We start from the raw sequence: 26,036 nt of genomic DNA on the forward strand, positions 1-26,036 counted from the left end.
AAAATAGTACCCTATGTACTCACAGAAGCAGGTCATGAATCTTTTAGCACCTTAAAAAGGTTACTAATTTCGGCACCTGCGATCGGGATCCCTGATTATACCAAAACATTTCATTTGTACATTGCTGAAATCACGGGACACGCAACAGGGGTGTTGACACAACAACACATCAAACAAAGGCCGGTAGCATACTTCTCGGCGGCTCTCGATCCTGTCTCTAGAGGATCACCGTCCTGTGTACGAGCAGTTGCAGCAGTGTCAATTATCATTGACAAATCCTCAGAAATTGTCTTAGACAATCCTGTAGTGGTACATACCACACATGACATACACGCCATCTTGTCACAGGTCCAACCAAAACACATATCAATGGCAAGGCAGCTGCGTCTACAATGCACCTTGCTCCTACCCCCCAATGTTACCTTTCAGCGATGCACTTCTTTTAACTTAGCACAGCTTTTACCATTACAGACAGATTTGACAGGGGGGAGTAATGATGATAATGGTGTAGATACAGCACAAGATACTCAGGATTCTGACACACTTTCATTTCATGACATAACATCTGATGAACACGATTGTTTCCAACTTATGGAACAAGAAACCACGGGGTTCCCACATGTCACAGACATACCCATTACAAATGCAGAACACACACTGTACATAGATGGTAGTAGATTTGCCGATGACAAAGGTAAATATCACACAGGTTATGCTGTGGTAACGGACACACAGGTAATTGAGGCAAAGTCACTACCAGCACACATGTCGGCACAAGAAGCGGAACTAACCGCTCTAGAGAAAGCCCTAGAACACTTGGAGGGACAAGAAGGGAACATTTACACTGATTCCGCATACGCCTACGGTGTGGCACATGATTATGGCCACATATGGAAAGCTAGAGGTTACCTTACAGCAGCAGGCACACCTGTTAAACATGGTGAAGGAATCAAAAGAGTCCTGAACAATCTTCAAAAGGTTATAAGAGTAGCCATCATGAAGATAGCGGCACACACGAGCGCAAAAACAACTGAGGCAAAAGGAAACGCATTTGCAGATTTAACTGCAAAGAAGGCAGCTCTAGGGGAAGTAAGCCCTGAGACCTTAGCCACGGTACAGGTGAGTATGCCCGAAACCACATGGCAGCAGCTAATGGAACTACAGGAACAAGCAGGGGCTATTGAGAAGGACCGTTGGGTTAAGGAGGGAGCTGCACCAGGCCTTGACAATGTATGGAGAGAAGGAGACAAAATATGTCTACCCGCTTCTCTATACCCAGCAATGGCAGCGGCTGTTCACTTACCCACTCATGTCAGCTCCAATTCTATGTATAGGATTGTAAGCCAAGGATGGCTAGCCCCTGGATTCAGTAGTACTGCAAGGAACTACTGTGCTGCATGCCAAATCTGTCTGATTAATAACCCAGGACAGAGAGTGAAAACCCCACGTAAACATCAGGTTCGGGCCCAATATCCCTTTCAGAGACTGCAGATTGACTACATACAAATGCCTAAGAGCGGCCCCTTTGAATTTGTTCTCGTGTGCATCTGCCTATTTTTCAGGCTGGCCGAAAGTTATCCTGTGAAATCAGCTACGGCAAAAGCCACCGCCAAGAAACTGATTACTGAGCTGATACCTAGGTTTGGTCTCCCAGAAACAATAGAATCAGATAGGGGGACACATTTCACGGGAGAAATAATGCAAAATGTGATGGCAATGTTAGGGGTTCAACAAAGTTTTCATACTCCTTACCACCCACAGAGTTCAGGATCAGTAGAAAGAGTAAATGGTACAATCAAGCTGAAAATACAAAAAGCTATGCAGGAGTTGAACAAACCATGGCCTGAGTGCCTACCCTTAGCTTTGTTCTCTATTAGGTACACCCCAACAGGAAAAACAGGGTTATCCCCATATGAAATACTGTTTGGAAGTGCACCTAGATTAGGTTTATATTTTCCTCAAAGTATGCAATTACAATGTGATAGTTTAACTACGTATGTAATACAGTTGCAACAGCGTCTGACTAAAATCCACAAGAGTGTGTATTCTTCTCTTCCAGACCCTAATTCTGTCACAGGTACTCATGATCTACAACCAGGAGACTATGTGTATGTAAAGAAACATACCAGAAAGACACTGGAACCAAGGTTTGAAGGTCCTTTCCAGGTGCTATTGATTACAGCAACCTCAGTGAAATTGGAAGGGAAACCTACCTGGATCCACGCTTCTCATTGTAAAAAGGAGCCAGTTGGCAAATGACAACATGTATCTTTTTATTGTTTCAGTAATTCTGGCTAATAGTTTGGTTACCTCACAGAATAAAATACACTAGTGAACGGTTGAACATGTGTAATTTAGATCAATGTTTCCAATGTGAGATTGTACTTCAGACTATTTGCTAATGTTTAAACTGTCTGTTCACTTACACCGTTTATTTATTTTATTTTTTTTTTATTGGTGATGTGTAACTGATATGAGATGTCTAGTATCTGTACTTTGTTTTATGGAAACACAATAAAAATCTTTTGAAAAAAAAAAAAGAATAAAATACACAAGGATGAAGGATTTTCTAAAAAAATGTTATTACTGAAGTTTAAATATGCTTATGCCCAGAAGTCAGGATATGAGAAATATTGGATTTGTAGCAAATTACACCCCAGCACAGCAAGTATACCACTGATGGCAGTTCCTATAAACTATACTGATCTTGCTAACAGTAGCATTAACATAATTAGAACAAATACCAGTGAGACAGTAATGTTTAAGTCAAATGGTCTCGCCTTTTCCCCTGATTGGTGTTTCAACTTAGGGAACACAACGGGAGGAAATGGAGAATGCCAAGACAGCAAGTTTAATTTGTCCATTGTCGTATTAAATGGAAGCTTCTATCCCAGTAATTCCAGCACACACCAGACATTATCTGACTTCCTCACTAACATTGTGGATAATAATGTTAGGTGGTTAGTATCCAACTTATCCCTCTATGGATACACCTCTCGTTATAGAAATGATATCAGTTCAAGATCAGTAGCACTGGGAAACAATATATACATCTGTTGTGAGGATAAATGTTATACTTGGATACCTAGAAGAGCTCAGGGATGGTGCTACCTCGCAAGTTTAGTACCAGTAATGGGAGTAGTAGGTGATGAACGAGGTGATCACCTATTAGAAGCTAGCATGCACCCTAGATATCCCCTCAGGTATCGTAGTAAAAGAGAAATATTCCTGAAGAAGGACATGGCATGGGCTTGGTTCCCGTCCTGGACAGGATGGGGTATAGACTTAATGAAACGACTAAATAACTATACAGGAATTATTAATGATGTTTTGGAGAAAAACTCTGATGACATTACTAAGTTAAATCTGGAGACCAGAGCCATCAGACAACAATTAGAATTACATGAATTAGCAATTGAAAGTATGAGTGCAGCACTGACAGGACTCTGTGAAACTACTGAGGACTATGAGTGCTGTACTTGGATACATAACACCAGCATTGAGGTACCTGATTATTATGACATCATTGCACAACACCGTACGAAAGTAAAGAATTTACAAGAGAAGGCCCGAAATATTGGTCGCGACTGGGATCCGTTTGGTGGAACTTTTAGTTTCTCAGGGTTATTCTCTTGGGTTAAGAAGGCAGCAATGACGATTATAGTGGTGCTCTTATTCGTATTTTTCTTTTATGCATGCTTTAAGTTGTTTATGTGCTTTTGCAAGAAAGCCAAGGTAAATGATGCGGAAAAGATGGAACTTTTGTGAAGATAGGTAGATTTAGTTTCTTGACATCACCCATCTGTCAGAAAAGCCACTCTTCCTGAATTTTAGATGTTGGTACTGTCCAGGGGGATGGGTGTATACCCCTCTGACAACTCGCGGTCAGGGAGAGTACTCTGGATATAGGCTGACTAGAACTTGTTCAGGTGGACCCAGGGCAAGAGGGAGGGGTGATGTCAAAGGGGGAAATGTAAGGATTAAGGTATGTGGAAAACAAAATGGTTGACCGTATGTCATACTAAATACATGTATTTTTCTATCCTTCTTTGTAAAATAAGGATTCGTCATCTATTGTCACGTACTCATCAAGAAGAGGCCGCATCAGCCCTAAAAAGCAGTCTACGCCCAGAAGATTGTCTTATCAGCTGATAACACCCGGAGAATTGTCTTTCCTTTGCAAAAATGTTGTTTTTTTACATTTGCTGATGTTTGCCCTTTTCTGTCTATAAAAGATGTAATAAAGAAGCCTCAGAGCCACAGTCAGTCAGAGACAGTCAGAGTTAACGACGGACTTCTGAGCAGAAATACTGAATAATATCTCCGTGTCTCTTTGCTTGGATAAGAACTCTAACTAACAATTGGGAAACGGTAACATAACCTGACAAATAGGTGACTTGTTGAGGTCACACCTAACAGTTCCCAGGTTGAGAAAGGGAGTAACGTGACCCTAGAGAGAGGTGGTGCCCAAGAAGGTCAAGCAACTGACAGTCATGTTCCCCCAGCTGCAGCATACTGCCAAGTTTGCTCCAGTGAAGAGTAGGGAGGGGATGATGAGGTCACTGACTGTACTTGGGTGCCTAAGAGAAGAGGAGGAGGAGGCACAACTCCAATGAGCAGGATGTTCTCTAGGGGGCAGCTTAAGGGCAGCCACCCTTTTGCATCACACCGCAGAGCTCCGCAGATGCAGAGCGCTGCTGACTCCCTGCTGACTTTTAAAAGTTCCTTGGTGTGGGCATTTTTCGACATATGTGCAGCAGATGGCACCGTTGCTGTTTGTAATCTATGCCTGAAGTGGATCAAGCGTAGCCAGAACAGCAGCCGCTTGGGCACCACATGCTTGACCAGACATATGACAACCTGCCATGCAGTCCATTGGCAACAGCACTTGAAAGACCCACATCAAAGAAAAAGGCAGACTTCTCCTTGCTCCTCATCTGGGATCTCCAACCCTACCATACCTCCAGTCCAAAAACCTGCACTAAGAGGAATGAAGGTATAGCAATAGGTGTCCAAAGTACTTGTAGTCAATCTGCCAGCAGTACCCCACCATCTGATTTTAGCAGTCAAATTTCCCTACCCCAGTTGCTGAACCGTAAAAAGAAATTTGGTCCCAGCCATCTACATGCTCAGCCTCTAAATGCTAGCTTGGGTCAAATTGCTAGCAACTGCTGCCTTTGCAGCTGGTAGACTCTGCCCCTTTCGTGAATTGGTGGAATGTGCTGTACCTCGGTGGCAGGTTCCAAAATGCCATTTCTTCTATTCTCTACCGGCAGTGGAAGACAATGTTTTGGCCTTGTTGGACAGGGCAGTCAGCAGTAAGGTGCATATTACCGCTGACTCATGTTCCAGCAGGCACCTTTCGTTCACGGGGTAACTCTGCTGGCAGCTGGAAATGATGCAGGACAGGGTTCAGTGTTGTTGGAGCTTGTTCCGCCACCACACCTCCAAAATGCTAGTGGCGATTCTGCCACAGCTCTCTCCTCCATCCCCTCCTCTTCTGCTTCCTCTGTGGCCTCTTCTACAGATTTGTCCTCTGAACCAGTGGTGCTCTGTCACACAACAATTGTCAGTTAAATCGGCACAGTGCAGTATCGCAAAAAATTGCCTGGTCATTAAGGGGGCAAATCCTTCCGAGGCTTAAGTGGTTAAGCATAAAAGTGACTGGCGCCCAACTTTCTTTCTTGTACATCACCCACAATGCCTAGTAAACTGCACCCTGAGGAATTATTTCAGCCATTCCTACCTCTGGTAGTCCATTGCACCACTTGCATGCCTTGTATCTGGTCTTGTTGGACTGTTGCCATGGTGGTCCTGCTGGCTCCTTGAGATTTATATTTTATGATGAATGTACGCCATTAAAATTATTATTGACTGCCTCTTTTTTCGCTCAGCAATTACTCATCTCCTGAGGAAGTGTTCTCTCGCGAAACATGTAGAGCTAGCAATTTATGTTATTATTCAGTATCTATAGGTCTTATTTTGACATGTTCTTGATGTGATTGATCCACATTGGAGAGGCTTAGTCATCACTGCATTGGGCTGTATTTTTAACATGTTTTATGAAATATATATGTAATAAAATTTACTTCATTTTTTCTATAATTGGTGCCTCTAAAGTCTATTTTTTATGTGCTATTCAAATTATTATTATTGAGGATGTGGCACTGCGCTACTTCATGCTCCCACAGATCATCCTATGTTGGAGCTTTTCTAGCTCATTTGATTCATACCTCTGGTAGTCGCCATCAGGCTCCTGGGAAAATCGGGGTAGGTGCTACATGAGTATATGGCTATTATACAGTGCGTGAATTGAGGCAGTGAGTTAAGTGAGAAAAATGGCTGTTCTACTAAGCCTTGGGCCAGCCACCACCAGATAATCTCTGATGGCCACCAAGCTGGTGGCAAGAGTCCCATCTGTGAGGAGCACTGAGCCTTGCCCTCATGCAACAACAGTACAGGTGTACATTCAAAAGCTTTATATAACATTTGACTGCATTTTACATGAATTTCACTTCAAACATATTTTAGCTGCAGAGTAAAAAATGTCCATGTAACTTTTGAAATAGCTAATGTACCAGCAGAAAGTAGATCCCGTACCATTCAAATGAGACTAAATAAGACAAAACAGTTGTGCTGCTGCCTAGATTAGATAATGAACGTGACATTTTTATGTGAGTACATTGCTATGACAGGGACTGCATTGCTTTGACAGTGTAGGTTCTGGGTGGGCCTTCTGCTGTGTGATTTCAGATGACCACACTGCATTGGCATCACTGCACAACAGCTAATCCAGAAACTACAGTTCCAATTTAACTTAAAGTTAATTGAATAAACTTTGTTATTTTGGATTTGGAGGACGTGCAAACTCCTGTCACATGAACCTATGCAACCTGTTTTTCATGCTTCAAAGTGCGTGAGTGAAGCTGCAGTGGACATGAACAGAGAAACAAGATACCGAATCCAGGAAAAATAATAATTTGCATTTTCACAGGCTCAGATGTAGGGCCATGTTAATGATGTTTATACTTGATGCTATTGGGATTTAGCTATAGAGGAATACAGGTTCAGAATATGAATGCTAAAATGTAAATTAGAGCCTTTGCCTGGCAGGGTATGTCCCTTGAGTTAGTTCATAATCAAAATCTTTGTTTCACTTGAGTGTACATTTAATTATCTTGGATTTAAGCCTAGTGCACACTTACAGTTTTTTTTTCAACCCAGTGGGTTGAACGGAAAAAAACTGACAGTCCAGGTCGGAGCCGCTGTATTAACAATCCGATGTTAGTACAGCGATCTTCCCTGCTGAGCTATTGTGTTCTAACGGGGGATTGCCTCCCACCAGAACACTTGGGTCAGCGCTCTCAGCCATTGGCTGAGAGCACTGATCAGGAGCCGGTCAGCTCCTGGTTTTCCAGCATGCTCGTCCAACAGAAGCCAGCCGAAGAGCCGGCTTCTGTCGGACTGGCTGCCGTACACACTGGCCGAATGTCAGCTGATTTTTATTGAACCGGCCGATATTACCTGGCATTTGGCCTGTGTGTACTAGGCTTTATTCAGGTGTTTAGGAAAGGAGACTGCATCAAAAATATTCTGAAGCACCCACTGAACAGTCTAGATTCTTAACAACATTAAATCTATCCTAAGTGGTCGATTTACTAAAGGCAAATAAGCTGTTCACTTTTCAAGGGAAGTAGTACAATGCAAGGGAATTTTCCCTAGAACTTAGTGAATGAGGTGATGCTCTGTTGACTTCCATCATCCAAACACGTATAAGCAAAAAATCCTTTTTTTTTTTGCCTACATGTGAATGGGTATTCTTTACAAAGTGAAATTTCACCACATTTACTAAACTCTGAGGAAAATTCCCTTGAATTGTGCTACTTTCTTTGAAAAGTGAACAGCCTCTTTGCCTTTAGTAAACCAACCCCTTAGTTTGCAAATCATGTTGAAAACTATTTAGATGATATTAGTTCAACAGTGCAATCACAGTATGACAAAAAGGCAGCATAGATGTTCCTGTGTTGTTTGAGAATTACCTGCTATACATGCTAACTGCTACTTGCTTAACTTCTTTCTTCTTAATCCTCCTGCTATACTGTACCTGATTTAATAAAGTTTAAATTGAAATAAAGTGAACCTAGTTTCATTTAAACTATCCAATCATATGCATTGAAACTGAAAAAAAATAGAGCTTTTTATTTAAAGTGGTTGTAAACCCATGGGGGGGGGGGAAGCTACCTACAAGGCAAAGGCATAATGAGCTAGTATGCATAGCATACTAGCTCATTATGAATAACTTACCTGAGAACGAAGCCCCCAAAGTCCTCTGTCTTCATGTCTGCCGCTGCCATGGATCCCGGAGTGACTTCCGGGTCTCGCGGCTCCAGCGCTGTGATTTGCCGGAGCAGCGATGACGTCACTCCCGCTCATGCGCATGGGAGCCGACACTCGCGGCATATCGCCGCGATCTGCGGCCTGCCCAGTGCGACTGCGCGCCATAGACAGCGGTGGCTGTCTTTTTGGAAATATCTCCTAAACCGTATAGGTTTAGGCGATATTTCTTGGACCTACAGGTAATCCTTAATCTAGGCTTACCTTTTGGTCAAAGTGGTTTGTAAGGGTTTACAACCACTTTAAATCAACACTGGTTCACCATCCCTTAATTTGTGCTTGAATAAATTAGGCCCAGGGTTCACTGCACATCACCTCACTTCATTTTTTAGTAAGACAGACCCTATATGTGCAGAAAAGAGGTTTATCGTGTGCTACTGTAGGTGTAGGTTTGCATTTCTATGTCCACACTAGGGTTGCCACCTCATCCCTGTAAACCCAAACACATATGAATTACACGCGTTCTGAGGATAATTTAATGCAGATAAGGCACCAAGTGAGTTTAATTACCACCTTAATCAGCCACAAAACCTGCATAAGTAATATGTGTTTGGGTTTAAAGGGATGGGGTGGCAACCCTAGCCCACACCCCAACCATATTTAATCAAAAATGACTGTCTCAAATATGTTCCTAAACAGCAAAATTGAGCAAGAAGTCTTTTGACCCCATCTTATACCCCCCCCCCCCCCACACAGCTGAGGGACCTTTTCACAAGAACTTAGAAAGAGTGACGATTATGCCTGCTTTTTCTACACCCTACCTCCATTCACAGAAGCTGTACTATAGCTTCCAAGAATGAAAAGCAATTTATGAATGGTGGTGGCAGACCTGGCATTCATCCACCCAAACTACATTTATAGAGCCCTTTTCATTGATAGAAGCTGCAGTATAGCTTGTATGAATGGAGTTGAGGGAGCAGAAAGAGTGGGCATATTTGGCACTTTTGACAAGTTCATGTGACAGGTCCAGTGCTTATGTTATGGCTGGGGTATAGGAGGAGATCAGAGGACTTCTGCCCAAAGCTCAGACCCCATGGCTGCTGTCAAGCTTATCTCTCTCAAGGATCCAGAGCGCCACAAGCAGTGCAAAATGAAACAATGCTGATTTGCTCTCCTCTGTATTCTACATAATGTAGAGTAACTGAATAAACATAGCATTTTAGCCATATGAGGGAGAGAAACAAGTAGGTGAATTAGGCAACCAATGCATATCTAAATCTAACAATTCTGTTGGGAGTGGAGTTGGTCCTTCATCTGTGTTTACCCATGTGTACAATATATATGTTTTTTATTTTAGCATAGTAATCTTTTTTTCTGCTTTCAGGGAACTTTATTGTCCTTTGGTCAACCTGTAGGACCACCGTACTCAAATCTGTAACAAATAGGTTTATAAAGAACCTTGCTTGTTCTGGCATCTGTGCCAGTCTGGTGTGTGTGCCTTTCGATATTGTGCTTAGCGCCAACCCTCAGTGCTGTTGGTGGATTTACACCCTGCTTTTCTGTAAGACCATCAAATTCCTGCACAAAGTCTTCTGCTCCGTGACCATCCTCAGTTTTGCTGCCATTGCCTTGGACAGGTAAAAACAATGTATTTTATATTTGTGTTAACATGAACAGTTTATGACCATTTTGTAACCCAACTCTATGACTTTTTTTTACTTTAAAAGTAGGTTGGTCAGCATAGCAAAAAAATAAATAAAATGCAGCTCTCATTGTAATACTCAGCTTCATTCTGATAGTGTCCCCCACAGTCCAGCATCATCTAACCCACTTCCGGTGGGCCCAGGTCATTATAGACATACTCCCTGGGATCACAGAACAGCTGGCCAGAATCTGTCATCATTACATGAACATCATTCTGTGCACCCACAAGAGCCACAGTACAAGAAGTGGAAGGACCCATGATGACACCTGGATTTAAAGGTGAATTCCAGGTACAGTATCTCACAAAAGTGAGTACACCCCTCACATTTTTGTAAATATTGTATTATATCTTTTTATAATAAATATATAATAAATTTAAGATATAATAAAATATTTACAAAAATGTGAGGGGTGTACTCATTTTTGTGAGATACTGTATGTTTTTTTTGTATAAAGTTACATTGGTCCAGCTTCAAACAAAGTAAGTATGCATGTTCTATATCTGGCCTCACCCCATGGAAGCAGAGATTCACTTTAGTAACTGCTGCTACTACAGTGATTCTCGCTATCTTCCAGTTCCTGTGTCAGGCAGCTGCCCTGCTGCATATTGAACACAGGGGGTCATTCACTTGGCATTAAAGCCATTCATATCTTTCAATGAATGAAAAGCGTGTTCTGACTGAATGTCATCAAAATTAGCACCTCGTCCAATCAGAGAATACCTTGAATTCCTTGAGGGAAATGCAAGCTGTTCCCTGAATGGTGTCAATCAAGTGACCCCCCCCCCCCCTCCCCTATGTTCACTATGCAGCAGGGCAGCCACTCAATGTTGGACCCAGAAGACATCACTGTAGTAGCAACTGCCAGGGATGAAACATGCACACTTGCATTGGCCCAATGTAACTTTGTGAAGAAAGCCATACCTGGAATTCAGCTTTAAGGGTTGCATAGGTATTTTTTTTTAATATGTAGGGGGCTGCAGGGGAGGGCAAAACAAAGGTGAGGGTGGAGGGTGGGTGGTTTTAAAGTTGTTGGGGTTGTTTTTTAACCACATCACCATTTAACATCATAGATTTGTAATTTGGAAAAGAAAAGTTAGCAAAAAAAACAAACAAGGTTTGCCCTTTTGTTCCTTTTCAGATGTCAAACATAGAAATATAGCGTGGATAATTCATTATATTCAGTTTAAGTACCCCAAATTATGTGCAAAGAAATAAAAAATAGAAAAAAATAAAAATGTGTGTTTAATTGAAGCTGTATTTGTTTGCAGTGACCACAGCATAACATTATTGACTTAGCTAAGTAAATTATTCATTTGAGTAAATCGACATTATGTGTCAGGAATTATCTTCAAGCCCTCACAATGGATTCTATGCTCTTTAATCACAGATGAAATATGACCTATTGATGCCTCACGTCTCACAATGTAAGAGGTTTAGCTCTCCCCAAAAGACAGCCAGCAAAACAAAACTGGAAAATCCAATAACATGTTCTATTCCACCAAGAAACATGCTTCAAAGAAGAAAATGTTCTGAACTTCTGTATTATTTCTTTTCATGATTTGTTCCATTAAACAAATACAATTTTAAAATTTAAAGGTGTGATAATTCCCTTTTGCAATTTGTCCAATACCCTTCATGGGTAGATGCCGAAATTATATGTCCAGCCCAAACAGTTTTTTTTTAGGTTTTTGATAAAGTGGGGAATTATTAAAACCCTTGTTGGATTATACCTGGTATACGGGGACACTATTGGATTGATTTTTCTCAGTCTCTGTCCTATTAACTGATCACAGTTGCAATGCTCTGCAGGCTTCAGTGCAAAAGGTGGACAATGCCTTTAACTGTAACCTGGATGTGCAGCAATTTAGCAGCATTCATGGTCAGTCTCTAACAGTAATGTGGCAGACTTGCAGAATTTGGTAGACACATCCAATACTCAGCAGTCAGGTGCACCTTCACTTGTTCAACAGTACTTGATCTCAATGGAGCTGGTTATAGCATCTCTCCCCTCTCTCCCTGTCTGAAGAATCTAAGCTAGCCTTTCTAAACCTTTCCTAACCCCAATGGAACTCGCAAAATAATATTGAGGCCTTGGGGAACCCCTGCTACAATTATTTAATTGGCCAATGGGAAAAATGCCACCCTTTTAGTGGTAGCCAGAATGCCACCTTTACAGACAGCTGAAAGATTGTTGGGATCATGCCGGCTGCTTTGCCAAATGGTTTTGGACCTGGAATTATGCAGGCACCACAAAGTGTAAGGTCAGTTAGCCACAGCTCAAGGACCCGTGGTGACCTCTGGAGGGACCTTAAGGTTCAATGGAACCCGGACTGAGAAAGGCTGATCTAAGCTGTTTTTGGGTGACACGTCCCACATGCTCCCCAAGGTCAAAGGAACACCATAGCTCTCTCTTTCTTTTACATGGTGGGCTTGATCCTGCTTCCTTCTCTGCAGCAACACACAGAACCTCTCTTCCCACTGTCTATGCTCTGTCTCTTTAATAGAGGATAATTTTTCTCTAATCAGAGAGTGTTGCTGTAGAAATCCAGAAAACAGGTGTGAACCTCTTTAAGACCTCTTACATTCTGACTTTTTTGCATATGAGTGCTGCTGGTCATCTGAAGCCTCATCGTAGCCACTTTTTGTCTACTTGCATGCTCTGTAGCAATCGTTATTATATCATCATTTAGGATGGTCTTTCTAATGATTAAAAGTAAATAACGTGATGAAGTAAGAACTGGGAGATAGTGATAGTGTCACCCTTTAACAGGAAGTGCCCTAAAAGTGTAATTTATTGCTGGATCTCCAGGTATGAAATAATTTAAAGCTGGAGATTATAAAAGATTGAAAATTACTTTTGAAATCCCATTAACATATTAATATACAGGGGTTGGACAAAATTATGGAAACAAGTACGGTGAAAGAACAAAATTGTTACCTAATATGGTGTTGGACCACGTTTGGTATCCACGAATGCATGAATTCTCCTGTGAATTGACAAATATAAGTCTTGGATAGTGGATAATGGAATCTGATACCACTCTTCATGCAAAAATCTAGCACAATCCTGTACAATTTCCTTTCTTTCAGTCTGTTGACCATGTCGACAAAGCTTATGCTTATCAGACGACGTTTTCATGGAAAGTGTATATGCCATCATAACCTTTGATACTGCACCTCGCGACACTGCAAATAAATTGTCAACTTCAATCACAGAGGCACCAGCTAAGTGGGCAGCAAAAATTTTCCCTCTTTAAAACCCAGTAAGCTCTGACATGACTATTAGCGCACACAGTGAATGACGAAGGTGAGGCTTCCCACCTGTTAGCTAGGTGTCTCATCACGAAACATGTCACTTTCACACCTCCAAATCATCTAATGTTTCTATATTTTTGTCCAAACCCCAGTATAAGATTTTAACGCTTAGGTTTACATGTACTTTAACACTTTCACAAGGTAAAAGGTAAAACCTTATAGGCCACAACTACTATTATATGCTCATTTTCTTTGCTCCAGTCTATTGTGTCAGCCTCGCTGTTGAAAGTGGTCAAACATCAAGCTTTCTCTAAATGTAAAAAAGGAATCAGGTAGAATTGGCGCTATACCTTTAAATGAATATATTTATTGCCACTAATCCTCAACTTGTTAGCACTATAAAATTGCTATCGTTGTTATACAAATTGTTAAGATATTAGTGTCCATACCCTTTTGCAGGGACCTCCTGCTGAAAAAATATATATGTGTACAGTGGTGTGAAAAAGTGTTTGCCCCCTTCCTCATTTCCTGTTCCTTTGCATGTTTGTCACACTTAAGTGTTTCGGAACATCAAACCAATTTAAACAATAGTCAAGGACAACACAAGTAAACACAAAATGCAATTTGTAAATGAAGGTGTTTATTATTAAAGGTGAAAAAAAATCCAAACCATCATGGCCCTGTGTGAAAAAGTGATTGCCCCCCTTGTTAAAACATACTATAACTATGGTTGTCCACACCTGAGTTCAATTTCTCTAGCCACACCTGTTCACAATCAAGGCATCACTTAAATAGGAGCTGCTTGACACAGTAAGGTCCACCAGAAGATCCTTAAAAGCTACACATCATGCCGAGACCCAAAGAAATTCAGGAACAATTGAGAAAGAAAGTAATTGAGATCTATCAGTCTGGAAAGGGTTATAAAGCCATTTCCAAAGCTTTGGGAATCCAGCGAATCACAGTGAGAGCCATTATCCACAAATGGCGAAGACATGGAACAGTGGTGAACCTTCCCAGGAGTGGCCGGCCGCCCAAAATTACCCCAAGAGCGCAGCGACGACTCATCCAAGAGGTCACAAAAGACCCCACAACAACGTCCAAGGAACTGCAGGCCTCACTTGCCTCAGTTAAAGTCAGCGTTCATGCCTCCACCATCAGGAAAAGACTGGGCAAAAATGGCCTGCATGGCAAAGTTCCAAGGAGAAAACCACTGCTGAGCAAAAAGAACATCAAAGCTCCTCTCAATTTCTCCACAACACATCTTGATAATCCCCAAGACTTTTGGGACAACATTCTGTGGACCGATGAGACAAAAGTGGAACTCTTTGAAAGGTGTGTGTCCAAGTATATCTGGCGTAGAAGGAACACTGCATTTCATAAAAAGAACATTATACCAACAGTAAAATATGGTGGTGGTAGTGTGATGGTCTGGGGCTGTTTTGCTGCTTCAGGACCTGGAAGACTTGCCGTGATAAAAGGAACTATGAATTCTGCTGTCTACCAAGAGATCCTGAAGGAGAATGTCCGACCATCTGTTCGTGTACTCAAGCTAAAACGAACTTGGGTTCTGCAGCAGGACAATGATCCTAAACACACCAGCAAGTCCACCACCGAATGGCTGAAGAAAAACAAAATGAAGACTTTGGAGTGGCCTAGCCAAAGTCCTGACCTGAATCCTATTGAGATGTTATGGTATGACCTTAAAAAGGCCGTTCATGCTCGAAAACCCTCTAATGTAACTGAATTAGGACAATTCTGCAAAGATGAGTGGGCCAAAATTCCTCCAGGACGCTGTAAAAGCCTCATTGCACGTTATCGCAAACGCTTGGTTGCAGTTGTTGCTGCTAAGGGTGGCCCAACCAGTTATTAGGTTTAGGGGGCAATCACTTTTTCACACAGGGCCATGATGGTTTGGATTTTTTTTCACCTTTAATAATAAACACCTTTATTTACAAATTGCATTTTGTGTTTACTTGTGTTGTCCTTGACTATTGTTTAAATTGGTTTGATGTTCCGAAACACTTAAGTGTGACAAATATGCAAAGGAACAGGAAATGAGGAAGGGGGCAAACACTTTTTCACACCACTGTATATATAATTGTGATGATTAAACAGCCCTGAATCGGTGTTTGGAAAAAACTGAGATTACATATAAAATTGTGATACTACTGAAAAATTCTTAAATGTCTTAAAATGTTTTGAGGTACGAGCTGCCTCTACTTGGAGTACCCCCCCGGAAACAGGTGGGGCTTATTAGCATGTGAAAAAAAGTCAGGTAGAATTGGCGCTATACCCTTAAATAAAATGTGTGGAACGCTATTAATTAATAAAATTATTCCTAATCCGTGCAATTGGTTAAACAGTTATACATCCATACCAATGAAGGTTGTGAAAAAAAAAAAAAAAATTTAAATTGGAAATATAAACCTAGTGAAAAATACTGAAATAAATAAATAAATGCAATATTATTATCCTATAAACATAAAATGCCAACAAGTCCTTTGTAATATATTAAACAGTTCATAATCCAAATGGTGCCTCGTGCAAATATCCAAAGAAAATCCCTGGTGCGCTTTGGTGAAAATGAATTATATTGCACTCACCAGATCTTTACCCCTACTGGGGGAAAACCGCCTTCACAGTGTATAGCCCCTGTGTCGCTCTCTGGCATCTCCCTGGGAATTTGGTTATTCATCCATCCACATTTTAGATTCTCATTTAAACGTTACATGTAAAAAGGAGGAAAATCCATAGTGTGGTATGTCTTTAAGAAAGGTTTCAAGAGCGCTCTTGATGACGTCAGCACGACGAAACTGGTAGGCGCGGCTATAGAGAAGTGACCTCTTTTGAATACACTGCAGCAGCTGGTGGTGTGAGGATTTCTTATAGTGAATCTTGCTCTGATAAGATGTGAGTAGTTTTCTGTTTTCAATAAACCTTTCTTAAAGACATACTACACTATGGATTCTACTCCTTTTTACATGTAATGTTTAAATGAGAATCTAAACTGTGGATGGATGAATAACCAATTTCCCAGGGAGATGCCAGAGAGTGACACAGGGGCTATACACTGTGAAGGCGGTTTTCCCCCAGTAGGGGTAAAGATCTGGTGAGCGCAATATAATTCATTTTCACCAAAGCGCACCGGGGATTTTCTTTGGATATTGGATTTGGATTATGAACTGTTTAATATATTACAAAGGACTTGTCAGCATTTTATGTTTATAGGATAATAATATTGCATTGATTTATTTATTTCAGTATTTTTCACTAGGTTTATATTACCAATTTATTTTTTTATTTTTTTGTTTTTTGTTTTTTTGTTTCACAACCTTCATTGGTATGGATGTATAACTGTTTAACCAATTGCACAGATTAGGAATAATTTTATTAATTAATAGAGTTCCACACATTGACACACATTTTATTTAAGGGTATAGCGCCAATTCTACCTGACTTTTTTTCACAAGCTTTCTCTAAAGTCTTCATGGTTAAAGCTGAAATCTTGTCAACTATAAAAAACCCATATGGGTACCCTTTAAGGGTCTAATGCTTGTTTAATATAGGGAGCATTTAATAGAAGGAATTACTTAGCCCTTGGTTCCACAGGCTTTCTCTATGCTGGCTCTGGTGTGAAGGCCAGTCTTAATAAATCGTTCTTCCTTGCTAACATCATTGCAAAAAATGCAGGACCAGTGGCTATCACTAGTCCTGAATTATATATGATGATGTGGAGGGCCAGTCCACATTCCACATACTCCACAAGAGTGGAGCATTAGTGAGGAAAACCATCAGCTGCTGGGGGGCGAGGAATAAAAATAGTACTCCTCTGCATTACACTCCATAGATTAACCAAGTGTTAAATACTTGGATGTGCTTTTACAGAGTGCAATTAAAGAAAAACTGTCACAAAAATACTGTGCGATAATGATACTGTAATTATACTGTTTAGTTTCAATTACATCTAATTTCAATTTTACATATTTTTTTTCATATTTACATGTAGAGCAATCTAACAAAAGTGACAGTGCCTAGGCTTGGGACAAACTATAACACTCTCAGTAGTGCTTGAGCAGTTGAAGCCACAGTTTTTTTTTTAAGAAGGTATAAACAGAAGCAATTAAATGTGACTATTGTAAGCATCTAGAATCACTTTGCAAAGGAAAGGTTGTGGGTGGCCAGCCATAAATTTACCTTGAGTTTCAGGAACTGCAGTGCTGGCTTTATCTGCCTGTGTGCCGAAAATATAAAAAAAAATCTCCCCTCTGCCTCCTAGGACCCTCTGTAGAACTGCTGGGGTCAGGGAAATTAGGGTTATGTCCTGGGAAGCCTAGTAGGAGTGGTGGCAACTTAGGGCCCTAGGTGATCTATTTAATAAATTTATCCATAAATGAACAATAAAGCTGTCCAGGCCCCCCTGTTGAGCTGACGGAGCCCGGGTACAGGGGGACCGGCTGTACTGCCCTATCAACAGCCCTATGCTCGAACCTGGCTGCTCTCACTCCGGGTTCTAAAAGCGGAGGGCCACATACCTGGCTGTAGATCACTTGCCCAGCTACTGTACCTCTGCCCTTGCAGATGTGGCCTCTCAGAACTTATTTTTCCTGTACTGAATATAAACAGTAATAGCATTCTCTCTTGATTTTTTATGTTAACCAATCAAAATTCTCATAAAGCTCTCACTAGTTCTGCGTCCTCATTGAAATGATAGTCAAAGCATTACTGCAATGAGTAAAATGGATTATATGTTTAATGCCCTTTGCCCTCTTTGCCAAAACAGTGTTAGGGCAGAGATGTCGAGATATGGCCATTAATCATTTCTTGCACATATACAGTACATGCTTAGGACAAGGATAGTTCAGTGAGAATATTTCAATAATATGTAATTAAATACATGAAATATCATATCTTTTTATCTATACACTGTAGATTCAACAAATATTCAACAAGTATTTATCGCTATTTTGTTATAATATTGCTAGATTACTGTGTTTTTTTTTTAATATATGCTATGTTTTTGTTACCACAGGTATTACTCTGTATTATACCCTCTAGAGAGGAAGATATCAGATGCCAAGGCTAGAGACTTGCTGATCTACATCTGGACGCATGCAGTTGTAGCCAGTGTACCTGTTTTCGCTGTGACTAATGTGACTGACATCTATGCCATGTCTACCTGCTCCCAGTCATGGGGCTACTCTTTGGGTCACTTGGTATATGTCCTGGTGTACAATGTCACCACTGTTCTAGTACCAGTTGCTGTGGTTTTCCTATTTATGCTACTCATTCGCAGAGCACTAAGTGCCAGCCAGAAGAAGAAGGTGATCATAGCAGCCTTAAGGACACCGCAGAACTCTATATCTATTCCCTATGTTTCTCAAAAGGAGGCTGAACTGCATTCAATGCTGCTGTCCATGGTTCTGGTTTTCATCCTTTGCAGCGTTCCATATGTGACACTGATTGTTTATCGCACCGTGCTAAATGTTTCTCATATCTCAGACATTCTAGTACTTACAGCAATCTGGTTGCCTAAGGTTTCCCTTGTCACCAACCCCTTACTCTTCTTGACTGTCAACAAATCTGTGCGTAAATGTGTAGTGGGCACCATAGTTCAACTTCATCGGCGATACAGCAGGAGGAATGTGGTTAACCTGGGATCGGTAGCAGAGGTGAATTTGGAGCCCAGTGTACGGTCAGGGAGCCAGCTTCTAGAGATGTTTCATATTGGACAGCAACAGATATTCAGGTCTGTGGAAGAAGATGAGGATAACGAGATAAAATTAGAGGCCTCCAGAAGCTACAAGCTGAAGGAAACAATGCCCAGTGGCAGTATAGAGGTGGAACATACTCTGGTGCAAAAGCTAATCCCACAGGGTGCTGAATCGGCAGCTCAGGTGGCCCCTGTGATGCCCGGAGAAGCGGAAATCCTTAATGACAAGTATTCCGTGCAGTTTGGGTTTGGGCCCTTCGAATTGCCCCCACAATGGCTGTCTGATAAACGGAACAGCAAAAAGCGTCTTTTACCACCTCTTGGAAATACCCCTGAGGAACTTATCCAAACAAAGCAGCCCAAATGTAAAACTGAGCGTAAATTAAGCAGGAACAATAAAGTTTGTATTTTTCCTAAAGTAGACTCTTAGCCTAGCCCAATCCTCCAAATCTGCGCTCCATTTTGTTAAATATGCCAAATACTGTACACAACAGGAAGGAGATGCGCAATCAAAGTGTTCCTTATTGCAATGAACAGCGTGCATGCATTGGAAGTTTTTTTCACTATGTGCTCTCTGTGCAGCTGTAATATTATTTGAGAAATCAGAAAAGATAACTTCATGCATTTTTGGTGCTGGCAAAAGGCACCAGTTTCTCAGTTAAAGATATACAGACTCCCTATTTCCCTTCTATTTTAAGCACTTGACAGTATATAAAAACAACAGTAGTACTTCAGTGGTACTTGCCCTATTCAAATACACAGGGCCTCAGGTTCAATTTCATATGATAGGTAACACTTTGGGCTACATCTATGATGATGTAATAGTTATGTTTTAATTCCTGTCATTGCCAGTATTTGTCTGAACACAATGAAATAAATGTGGAAATGTTTAAAAATTCACCTATACCTCCCATGAACAAATAAATATAAACCATGCTGTATATAGTACCATATATGATTGGGCTTAGGCAATAATTGGAATTTTCAAATTGAAAGTAGCACCTAAAATGCTATGTCTGCTTTTCAAATTTGCCCCCATGTTAAAACACTTAAAAGTGGAAACAAAAGTGTAAGATAATATACTCCCCTTACCAACAGATTCTGTCTGTGGTCCCTAAATAAGGGGTAACACCATTCTCCTTCCAGTGAGAGTTGGGACATGTTGAGTAGGCCAAATGAGAAGATGCTCCCAGCACTGTGCTGTAGTGTCTTCTCATAAAACTTGGAGTACTTACCTTCCCCAGGATCTCCTTGACAGCATGATGATAATATCCACTGCACCTCAGAAGCTGAAGGAAAGGCAAGTATAATACCTAAGTTCCCCCCCCTACAGGTGTCATTTTTACCCTTTTAATACTTTTTTTTAGCAAGGGGGCAGGGAGGGGGCATTTTAAAAAGTGGTCTGCTTTAAATTATGATTGCACAGACCAATTTTTTTTTTTTATTAGTCCCCTATATAAGCTAAACTTTAAAGCTAAAATGTAGCTAAAAAGTATGTATAACCCTACAGCTTTTTTGGCCTAACTTAGCAGTAATGAAGTGTGTCCTGCGTCATGCAGGCTGCTGGTTCCTGGAAAAATTGTCACTGCAGGGATACCCTGTCCTCTTCCTATCTCTGAACTTCCAGCATGCAGTGAGTTAATAGTTTCAGGTCTCCAGGCTGAATTTAATAGTAAAAGTTCTGAATGAAAACTAGTCCTCCAGGATCCCCTTGCCTACATGACACCAGAGATAGTTCATTACAGGTAAGTTAGATCTATAAAACTGTAGAGCTACAAATATTTTTTACCTGAACTTTTATCTGAACTTCAGCTTTAGCTGTCGGAGTCTGATACTTTGCTTTAATAAGAAGATCTGGGCTCTCCTGATGTGACATACTTTTACCCAACTCCTGAGAATGCAATGTTTGAGGTCAGCAGAAACTGTCAGGTTTAAGGTGACCCTCCAAAACAAGGCGAATAGTCAGACAGAATAGGCTTTCAATTCTTAGGCAAATCTAAGAATTGGACACATGTATAACATTTCATAAATACAATGCCTTGAAAAAGTATTCACACCCTTTGAAATTTTCCACGTTTTGTCATGTCACAACCAAAAACGTAAATTTATTTTATTGGGATTTTATGTGATAGGCCAACACAAAGTGACACATAATTGTGAAGTGGAAGGAAAATGATAAATGGTTTTCAAATTTTATTACGAATAAATATGTGAAAAGTGTGGCGTGCCTTTGTATTCAGCCCTCTTGAGTTGATACTTTGTAGATTCCACCTTTCGCTGCAATTATAGCTGCAAGTCTTTTTGAAGATGTCTCTAATAGCTTTGCACATCTAGAGAGTGAAATGTTTGCCCGTTTTTATTTGCAAAATAGCCCCAGCCCTGTCAAATTGGATGGAGAGCATCTGTGAACAGCAATTTTAAAGTCTTGCCACAGACTCTCAATTGGATTTAGGTCTGGACTGGGCCATTTTAACACATGAATATGCTTTGATCTAAACCATTCCATTGTAGCTCTGGCTGTATGTTTAGGGCCGTTGTCCTGCTGGAAGGTGAACCTCTGCTCCAATCTCAAGTCTTTTGCAGGCTATAACAGGTTTTCTTCTAAGATTGCCCTGTATTTGGCTCTATCCATCTTCCCATCAACTCTGACCAGCTTCCCTGTCCCTGCTGAAGAAAAGCATCCCCACCACCATGTTTCACTGTGAGGATGGTGTGTTCAGTGTGATGTGCAGTGTTAGTTTTCCGCCACATATAGCGTTTTGTTTTTAGGCCAAGTTCAAGTTCAATTTTAGTCTCATCTGACCAGAGCACCTTCTTCCACGTGTTTGCTGTGTCCCCTACATGGCTTATCATGAAACGCAAACAGTACTTCTTATGACTTTCTTTCAATAATGGATTTCTTCTTGCCACTCCTCATAAAGGCCAGATTTGTGGAGTGCACAACTAATAGTTGTCCTGTGGACAGATTCCCCCACCTGAGCTGTGGATCTCTGCAGCTCCTTCAGAGTTACCACAAGCCACTTGGCTGCTTCTCAGATTAATCCTTTCCTTGCCCGGCCTGTCAGTTTAGGTGGACGGACATATCTTGGTAGGTTTGCAGTTGTGCCATACTCTTTCCATTTTCAGATGATGGATTGAACAGTGCTCCGAGAGTTGTTCAAAGGTTAGGATATTTTTTTAATAACCTAACTCTGCTTTAAACTTCTCCACAACTTTATCCCTGACCTGTCTGGTGTGTTCCTTGGCCTTCATGATGCTGTTTGCTCCCTAAAGTTCTCTAACAAACCTCTGAGGGCTTCACAGAACAGCTGTATTTATACTGAGATTAAATTATACACTATTTACTAATTAGGTGACTTCTGAAGGCAATGGGTTCCACTGGATTTTAGTTAAGGGTATCAGAGTAAAGGGGGCTGAATACAAATGCACGCCAAACTTTTCACGTATTTATTTGTAAAAAAATTGAAAACCATTTATCATTTTCCTTCCACTCCACAATTATGTGCCACTTTGTGTTGGTCTATCACATAAAATCCCAATAAAATACATTTATGTTTTTGGTTGTAACATGACAAAATGTGGAAAATGTCAAGGGGTATGAATGTATTTTCAAGGCACTGTAAGTGTGCACTATTAAGGTTTGGACTAATTATTCACATTCTTAGGTAAATCAGATTCTCTTTAATGTAATGGGGGTATTTACTAAACCTGGAGAGTGCGAAATCAAGAGCAGCTTTGCATAGAAACAAATCAGCTTTCAGGTTTTAGCCCTTGTTCACACCAAACAAGGCTTTGAAATTGTGCAAATTCAGCTGAACTCGCACGATTTCAAACCCGCAGTTCAGTGCAAGTTCAGGGGCGATTTGAAAGACATCTATGCGAGTTACTGCACAGATGTCTATTGAAATCGCCCCTGAAATCACCAAAAGAAGGGCAGGAACTACTTTTGGAAATCAGTGCGGCACCGCACCGTCACACCGATTGGGAAAGTGTGGTTGCTGTCAATTGGATGTGATTTGGCAAATCGCATTTCAAATTGCGCCAATGTGAACAGGGGCTTATTGCCAAAGCCTAGTTGGACAAGCTGAAGGTACAAGCTAATTGGCTACCATACACAGCTGTCCCGGATTCTGAGAGCACCAGTTTTAGTAAATCTTCCTCAGTGTTTCTTTCTTTGGTTTATGTAACCCTTTTACCCTTTATGTCACTTTATTTCAAGTTAACTTCAATGACTTGAATCAGTCAGATTCTGGAGCTATTACCAATACATGTATGCTGTTTACAGACACTGGTTAGTAATTCCATAATCAACCAAATTCAAGAATGTGCAAAGTACTGTAATGATTTGAAGAAGTGCAGTTACCCTAACAACTTAGGCCCCTTTCACACATGCGGACAGTATGTCCGTATTTCATCCACCCGTTTGCGGTTGCAATACGGACATACATGCATCCCTATGGGACAGCGGGTGTCTGCGGATGAACATCCGCAGACACCCGCTATTGTCCGCCTCCGCAACAGTCCGATTCTGCAGACGGAGGAAAATCCTATTTTTCTATCCGTCTGCAGAGCGGATCGGATGAACACGGACAGACGGTCCGTGCTCGTCCGATCCCCATAGAGGAGAGCGGAGAGCTGACAGGGCGGTCCCTGCACAGTGTGCGGAGACCGCCCTGTCCGCCGCTGGCTCAGCGGGGACAACGGAGCGATCCCCGCTGAGCGAGCGGATCATCACGGGGCAGATCATTACTGATCCGCCCCGTGTGAAAGGGGCCTAATCAGACATCAATTTAGTCACATTGATAAAAGATGGTTTCTGACTGGTAGCTATAACTTACTTTACATTGCTAAATAAGCCTACTATTGTATAAATATCCAGAAAATGAATTATGTTTTAAATGATTAAATATTTAATTAATTATATATGTATTATTTAAAAAGTGTTTAAATTGTTGTGTATATGCTCATTTGGAACCTGTGAGAAGTGCCCTTAAGGCCCCTGGATCAGAAACATACTTTACAGTAGAACTATGGGCACAATCAAAACTGACATATGTGATGCAGTTCATCTATAGCAGGTTCTCCAAACTTTCTAAACAAAGGGCCAGTTTACTGTCCTTCAGAAGTTAGAGGGGGCCCCACTATGGTCAGTGGGAGTAGAAAATGTCCCGGCATAAGTGGGAGCAAACAATTTCCCATCATTGATGTCATTGGGAACAATTGTGCCCCTTTGTTGGGGTCAGTAGGAGGAATTATGCCCCATTGTTGGTGTCAGTGGATGGAATGGTGCCCCATAATTGGTGTCAATGGGAGGATAAGTGCCCTATCGTTGGTGTCAGTAGGAGGAATAGTGCCCCATTGTTGCTGCCACATCGTTGTTGTCAGTAGGAGAAATAGTGCCCCATTGTTGCTGTCAGTGGATGAAATGGTGCCACATCATTGGTGTCATCAGTAATAATTGTGCCCCTTTGTTCAAAATTGTGTGTTCTAAACATGTCTTTCTTTGCAATGTATTTATTTATTTTTATTAAAATTTCAAATGAGACTTGTCACACCTTAGAACAGACAAATAATGGTTATACACCCTGCCAAATACACATTTAGCACTTCTGCAGCAACGGCAGTTATAACATGTTATATTTTTCATATGTTTTATAGTAACAGTTTGCAGAGAGAAGCAATGCTGTCAACCATTATCTCCACTGTGCCATAAGCTTGTATTGAACAATAGCAGGTTTTCTTAACTTTGCCTTACAGGGTAAATATAGAGGGGCTTCATGCATTAAAAATTTCTAAGTATCCTAATATTGTATAACTACATACTAAAGAAAATCTGTCCTTTAGGTGAATGTATTGCTAGAGCTAAAGAACCAGAGGACATTTTATGATGTACATTAAATTTATTTTCCCCCATATACATATTTATATATTTTGCATAGAGCTAACTTTTCATATTAAAACATTATTGTTGAATATGCTTAGGATCCTTTTCATCATCCTCCTTTTCATCAGCCTATTACATCAATCACTAATATACATTTAAGAGGACCCTAATGCCCCATACACACGGTCCGAAATTCAGACGGAAATAATGTGATCAGATTATATTGTCGGAAAATCCGATTGTGTGGGCTCTATCGGACTTTTTCCATCAGAAAAAGTTTGAGAGCTGGATCTAAAATTTTCCGACAACAAAATCCGATCAGACTTGTTCCGATCTTGTGTAGAGAATTCCGACAGACAAAGTGCCACTCATGTTCAGATTAAATTGCGAGATGAAAGCTATTGGCTACTGGCCTCTTTATAGTCCCGCCATATACATGATTTACGTCACCCCGTTCTGAATGATCAGATTTTCTGACAACTTTGTGCGACCGTGTGTATGCAACACAAGTGAGGGCCAAAATCCGTCGGAAAAAATCTAACGGATTTTGTGGTCGGAATGTCCGACCATGTGTACAGGGCATATCACTACATAGCTGGTGAGCCCTACTGATCTGATAGATCCAATCTGAAACAAAGCTTGAATATGTCCAGCAGTATCTGTCACAGGGTGGTTTTGGATCAGTTGTTACTGTGCATTTTGGTTTTCACTTGGCAACTGAATATACTTAAAGAGGAACTCCAATCTCCTCCCAAAAAATTTAACGTCTGCAGGTACAACTACTGTAGCTGCTGGCTTTTAATATAAGGACACTTATCTGTCCAGGGAACCAGTACTGCTGTCTTCACCTGAGCAAATTCTTCAATCAGATTCTGGTGCAGGCACCAGGATCTTAACTAAGGGCGACCATCAATGAAGCTTTGTGGCTTCATAGCCAGCTTACCACTGTGCATGTGCGAGTCGTGTTGAGCTTTGTGTGTCTTCTGAGACCTTCTGAGAACCATCTTTTGGGTGAAGTTTTACTGGTGAATGTGACCTCTTTGGATGCTACAAACAGTTAACTATTTAAAGGACTTCTCAAAGCAGTGAGTACATTCAAAATGATATCATATTGTAACCCCAGTGCAGATTTCAAAAATAACAAACC

The 26,036-nt window shown here is 41.0% G+C and overlaps 1 protein-coding gene across 1 annotated transcript in view; it reads left to right on the forward strand.

Moving 5' to 3' along the window:
• Nucleotides 1-21,089, forward strand: part of GPR176 (G protein-coupled receptor 176) — a 126,390-nt gene extending 105,301 nt beyond the window's left edge. Inside the window, exons 2-3 of the mRNA XM_077464732.1 lie at nucleotides 9,719-9,971; nucleotides 18,325-21,089. Of these exons, the coding sequence (XP_077320858.1) occupies nucleotides 9,719-9,971; nucleotides 18,325-19,435 (1,364 nt within the window). The 3' untranslated portion in view covers nucleotides 19,436-21,089. The remainder of the gene's footprint in view (nucleotides 1-9,718; nucleotides 9,972-18,324) is intronic.
• The last annotated feature ends 4,947 nt before the right edge of the window (nucleotides 21,090-26,036 follow it).

Source organism: Lithobates pipiens, unplaced genomic scaffold, assembly GCF_037356315.1.
Source record: "Lithobates pipiens isolate NorthernLeopardFrog02 unplaced genomic scaffold, aLitPip1_a1.2 Scaffold_30, whole genome shotgun sequence".
Lineage (NCBI taxonomy): Eukaryota > Metazoa > Chordata > Amphibia > Anura > Ranidae > Lithobates > Lithobates pipiens.